The sequence below is a fragment of the Acipenser ruthenus genome, chromosome 2 (assembly GCF_902713425.1).
Source record: "Acipenser ruthenus chromosome 2, fAciRut3.2 maternal haplotype, whole genome shotgun sequence".
Taxonomy (NCBI): domain Eukaryota; kingdom Metazoa; phylum Chordata; class Actinopteri; order Acipenseriformes; family Acipenseridae; genus Acipenser; species Acipenser ruthenus.
Genome location: NC_081190.1, coordinates 8,000,374 through 8,006,373, shown reverse-complemented (window position 1 = coordinate 8,006,373; position 6,000 = coordinate 8,000,374). Strand labels below are relative to the sequence as shown.

General features: G+C 39.5%; 1 protein-coding gene across 5 annotated transcripts in view; it reads right to left on the bottom strand.

Annotated features, from left to right (window-relative positions):
• Positions 1-344: 344 nt before the first annotated feature.
• The window catches only part of LOC117403529 (rho guanine nucleotide exchange factor 28-like), a 107,493-nt gene continuing 101,837 nt past the window's right edge, over positions 345-6,000 (bottom strand). For all 5 annotated transcript variants that reach the window (XM_034928514.2, XM_034928517.2, XM_034928519.2 and 2 more), the window contains one exon: positions 345-2,999. In XM_034928514.2, coding sequence (XP_034784405.2) covers positions 2,815-2,999 — 185 coding nt within the window. In that variant the 3' untranslated portion in view covers positions 345-2,814. The remainder of the gene's footprint in view (positions 3,000-6,000) is intronic.

Sequence of the window (6,000 nt, the reverse complement as noted above, 5' to 3'; positions counted from 1 at the left end):
GCAAAGCTTCACCTTCATACAGTCATTTTAAAGTACAATAAAGTAAAAAAAAAAAAAAAACTAAAAAAGATTATCCTAGAGCACAGAAAACAAACCCAATACAAATGTGTTTAATCACATATGAAATACAAAGCAGCTTGAATGGAATTCTAAAATGAGACAAAGAATTCTTCCCTTGAAGAGATAAGCTGCTGCACGCTCCACAACTCCGTTTTCATAAAGCCATGAATGCTGCCATTTACAAAGGGGTTCCCTGTCTGCCGTGCCCAAGCTGAAAGGCTGGGCTGCGTGTCGAGACGCTTGAAACACCTTCATTACAGACACAAAGTACACATGGCACACACTTCAACGTCTGTTCAGATTTTATTAAACTTGCCTTCCCAGCCAGTTGCCGTGGCAATGTCAGCAAGCAGGACCTTTATGTATTTGCATTTGAGTGTCCCAGAAAACCCAGAAAACCCATGAGTAATTCACATGAACTACCTGCACATCCGACTGAGAGATCATTCGTCATCATGCTGCTTTATTCCTGGGTGTTACACGAATACAGAATGTTCCAAAATGTAATAGCTTAACGTGATAAAACCGGGTTTTATTTGAGTTGCTGTTCTGATTGAAAGTGTATGAACAAAACAATAGAAATCTCAGTTTACACAGGGTTTATATACTGTACTGTATGATGTTACAGAAAAAGTGGATAACTAAGTGTGGCCAATTTACACTGCTGGTAGAACATGGCAAAAAGTCAATGGATTACAATCTAGACACAATAAGGCACATGTGAATGCAAGGGATGGGCGTTTTTTTTGTTGTTGTTGAGAGACTTACAGGAAAACTAGCATGCATTTACTCAACAGAGATGTCAAGACGCCAAGACACCGGATACAAAAACAATTAAACTGGTACATTTCAGATATTCCACAAATATACAAAGCAAAGTGCACACAGTAATAAATACAGAAAATGATACTGTTCGTAACAGACCTAGTGCATTTCAAGAAACACAAGGAACATTTCAGATTTCGGAGCAGAAGCTACCCAGTCATTTGTTTACTTTGTTGTTCTGCACACCACTGACCAAGCTTGTAGAACAACGAAGCACAGGAGTAGATTTGCATATTGCTTTAGCCACAAAAAGGAGACATGAATACCGTACAATTTGGTAAATCGCAAGCACCTGCGTATAGCATTTACATGTCATGAAACAACTTCTCTGCTTATTGTACAGTGCTGTATAACACACAATCACTTGTGATGGCTCCGTATAGTGCACATTTGTACTATTCCTGCAATTGAGGATTTATACAAGCCCCAGAAAAGTGCACAATATATACTAACAATTACGGTATTTACATTTGTTTGTTTGTTTGTGTAGCAGGAATTAAGATAGATAAAGGAACAACAAGAGAACAGACTTGTTTTACCCTCTCCCTTTGCAGGAAAAAAACAAGGGCTATCTTTGGGGGTGCTTTACAGAGCTACATGATCAGAGGAATTCAGGATTGGCAGTAAATACATAAGCAGACAAAAACAAGCTAGCACACATGACAAAATGCTGCAGTACATAAGTAGATTAAAATGTGTAGGGAACTGTAGTGCAAAGCAACTGTTTAAACTGCAATTGTGAGTCACTGTGAATCTGAGTTGCAGCCTGCTGTTAATTGTGGCCGAATCACTGCAGTTTAACTGCTCTGTCTGGAATCAGAAGAAATGGGAATGGGTTCAACAAAGCATACGGCAAAAACTGCATTACAAAAAACACTCTGTACTGAAAACACCACCATTTACAGTACTGCTACTGTACATACACAGGAATTACACTTTAGTGCAAACAAAGCTGAACAGCAGAGATTAGTGTATTCCTTCGCTTCCATAAATCGTATAAATGGGACTGGTATAATGGTCTGGTATGTAATGTGCTGCTTTTCTCCAGCCACTTCCAGGTACAGGTTGGTTTGATCATTTGTAACAACCACAATAAATAGTTAGTATGGGAGGGAGATCAAGCAACCTGATTGAACGGAGTGAACTTAAGGGCAGAATCAAAAGCTTAGTGGTAATGGCAACTGAAAAAGTGACGCTTGGCAAAATAGGCAGGCTATTTGAAAAGCATGACACAGAAGTGATAGTAGAGTAAGAAAGGGGTTTAGAGTGAGAGACATAAGAACATAAGAACATAAGAAAGTTTACAAACGAGAGGAGCCCATTCAGCCCATCTTGCTCGTTTGGTTGTTAGTAGCTTATTGATCCCAGAATCTCATCAAGCAGCTTCTTGAAGGATCCCAGGGTGTCAGCTTCAACAACATTACACTGAGGAACACAACTGGAGCTATTAGCGATATCAAACACTGACATACAGGAAGGACTGCAAGAGATTCACGTTGCCTGGTGAACAGAACGAAAGACATCATGTGCAATTGAATAAGTTTAAGTAGGTGTTTTGAATATGAAGGCGTGATAGTTATCTTTTTTTTTTTTTTAATTAAAAAATAAAAAACAGGTTTACTAGACAAAGTGTTGCACAGCTGTTAAGGCACCCACTGATCTTCCACTTGCTCACTGAAGCAATAAAGTTTATTATAACAAAAAACATTTAGTTACTTATTCACGTGCTGTTTTACAGTTTAAGTACTAATAACAGGTGTTTACAACACACACACACATATATATATATGCTATATTTATATATGTACATAAACAGGTTCTACGTGTATACTTTTTACACAATGACCAGAGACTTCCATAAGACAGAGCACATGTGGAAATGCTTCCGGTTGTTTTCCTCTGGGCAGCGCTGCTCTATTGCAGAGGCACTCAGAGGTAGACAATGTTCTCTTCACTCCCGTCCTGTCCATTCTCAGGCTGCAGGGAGATATAGTTCTGGGGCTCAATCAGGAGATGCAGTGGCAGGGACTGGGAATATCCTTGATATGGGCTTGATGCACTTTGGCCTTGCCCAACAGAAGCTTTGTCCGTGTTAGAACAGTGTGTGTTGGTTTCTGAAAAAAAAAAAAAATCACTGTCAAAACAGCATTAGTTATTACAAACATAATTGTAACGGTGATCTCTATGGTCCTATACGTGTAAAGATAACATCTTACTCACAGCCCACATTACTTTAATGTGCTTAAAAAGGGAAGCCAGATTCCCTCAGGAGCACACCCTAGTCTAACTTGATAGTCGACTCTGTGTTTGTATCTGTTTACAGCACTGTTCTCCAAGCAGCATCAAAACTCACATCTCCATGTCATACTTTGAGAAAAGAAGCGATCCCACCATGAAGCCTGGCTGCTATTACATATTAATTATCACCTCCCCCGAGTGCAATGTTTCAGCAAAGCAGGTGCCCAACTAGCTGAGAAAGGACTAATCATACCCGTGCTATCGGCAGCTTCCCTTTTTAAGAAATCATTATAAACAGCTTTTCCTGTTTCAATTCAATGTTATATGACCTAAACCCCTGCACCTCTCTGGTAATTGAAGCCATGTTTTTGTTGGCTCAATTTCACATAGTTAGTTGGTACATGCATATTTTGTCAAAGCAATGTTAGCTTTTTTTCCCCCTATTTTCAATAACAGTACAATCCATGCTGTTCCGCATAAGAAATTACATGTAATTGAAATAAAAATACACACAAAAGTGTAGTTTCTAAAATGGGAAACTGTTGCTAAATGTAGCACTGTTGTGTAAATGGACAGGTTCATTATCAATGCATATGGTTCGTCTGACCTGTACTATGTGTTTATAGAAGCTGCAAATCAGTTTCAGTCACAATGGACAAGACCGCGGATCACGCTGACTGTGGTAGAGGGCTTTTAATTGGCACTGGTATCCTGATGGTTCATGAGGATCTCAAAAGTCATCATTATACAGCATGCCACTCTGGAGACATGGATTTCCAATCCCAGTGAAGAAATTAGAGACTGTAACAGACTGTATACTCAGTGGTGTCACAAGCACACTGCCCTCCTGGCTGCCATCCTATTGGAAGTGAAACTGCTGGAGTTTCTATAATGTACATGAAAAATAATAATAATAGCAATGTCCTTCATCTCTACAAAGTACAGCAATGTACTGTCATGATCCACAAACAGGTGGAAAGTACCAAACGATCCCTGATGGCAATGCCGTACAAGTAGCTCACAATAACCTAAATCTAAAGAACGTTGAATAGATTGCCATTAAAAAAGACCCAGGTGCAGTTTAATAAATGTACACAAACAAAGTGGGGGTGGACTGGTACCATTGTAAGTGGGGGTGGACTGGTACCATTTCACTACTGTAATGTCTAAATGCCACTGCAGTGCAAACAGCAGTACTTGATTTCCAAAATATAACCGATATTAACTTTGAGCACAAAGTACAAGCTTACAAAAGTTAATAAAGGCTGCTTGTCTTCTGTGTTTTTAAAGGGCTGGCATTAATTACAGCAGGTACCAGCCAGAGAGAGTTCTCAGAGATTCCCATGTAGCAGACAGCAATGAGTCAACCCAATCACACTGCCAGCACTGTTACAACTTATCAAGATCTTTCCACCACTCAAAATTATCAGTTATTTGTACAAGTTAAGCCAACCAGACCCCTGGCTCCTCAAAGCGGCCGGCTCATGATGTGTTATTGTAACAAATGTCACTGATTCTGGGTGAGTGCTAAAACAGGGGCCTTTTTAATCTCTGGCCATTGATTCGAGCATGACTTGTTTCCTTGTAAGTGTCCAGGAATGGGTCACTCAAAATGATTAATAACAGACCACTTTGTTTGCCAGGTTTAGTAATTATCTCAATGTTGTCTGTCCAGTCAAGTTTCGATACGTGACAGCAACACTATGACAATTCTAAACTGAGAAGTTAAATACATTTCCCAACCAAACCCTCCTGATGATGAATGAGCAGTATAAGCCAGGCAGATTGGCATGTCACTCAATAGTTTTTGTCTCCTTTTTGTTTTGCCTTCAAAAACCACCTGCACATTTTCTTCCAGTTAACGGGACAACCTGCATTTTGTCACAGTGATGCCCTGAATATACATGTTTAAACTGTATTTACAAAGCGAGAGAAACAATTAAGACGGATAAGGCCTTCTTAACAGAATACAAGGACGTTTATAAATCCAGACTGAAGGAGAAGGAAACGTATGAATATAAGTGGTAAAATAAAACACTTCAGGTACAGTAGCTTTGGGTTTATCCACCTGTCATAAAGAGATCAAACAAACTCTGATGCATGCCTTGCGCTTTCCGTGCCAATCTTAGGCGTTGTGGGAACTTGCTCTAAGGCCTCCCTCAATGTGTCCCGTTCACAAGCAATGAACACAATTACCATGGAAACAGGTCTGCCATCTTAGTAAACAAAAGTGCAACTTTAATTGAGGCCTGGAGGAGGCCAGTGCTAAAGGAGGTAGATTAATCACAGCAAAAAGGAAAATGCCATTAGCTGTAACAATCATGCGATATGTATTTTTGTATTTTTTTGTATTTTTTCTAAACTAACAAAGCCCTATGCCAATCTTTTTGTAAACTAGGCAGCGGACTGTGTAATCTGCAGCAAGAACTCAACAATAAACGTCAGCTTGTTTTCTTTGTGATCTGTGTCCAGAGCACGAGAAGATAAATAGAGATAAATACCTACGCTTAAAGAGATCACAATTTCTTAGTAACCATCACTGTGTTTCTATTCCATCATTGTATATTTGAAAAGAAAGAACAGTTTACTGTGATATCCTTCAGGAACTCTCCCCCATGCGTGTTATACAGTACTTGGAAAACTAGGATACAAAACAGTGGCTTCTGTTTTATTTGAAGTCCTTCCCGTCGTAATGGTTCTATTGTAATAACAGTTTGCGAGGTTTATACTGGGTTGTTTTTTTTAAAGAGCATTCATGGGTTCTCACAATGAAGTGGGGGAAGTTCATCTCCGAGGAATCTAGGCAGACCTGCATGTCAGCAGTGATACCCAGAAATATCACTTCTGTGTAAACCTTTGTGATGTGCAAAGAGCAAA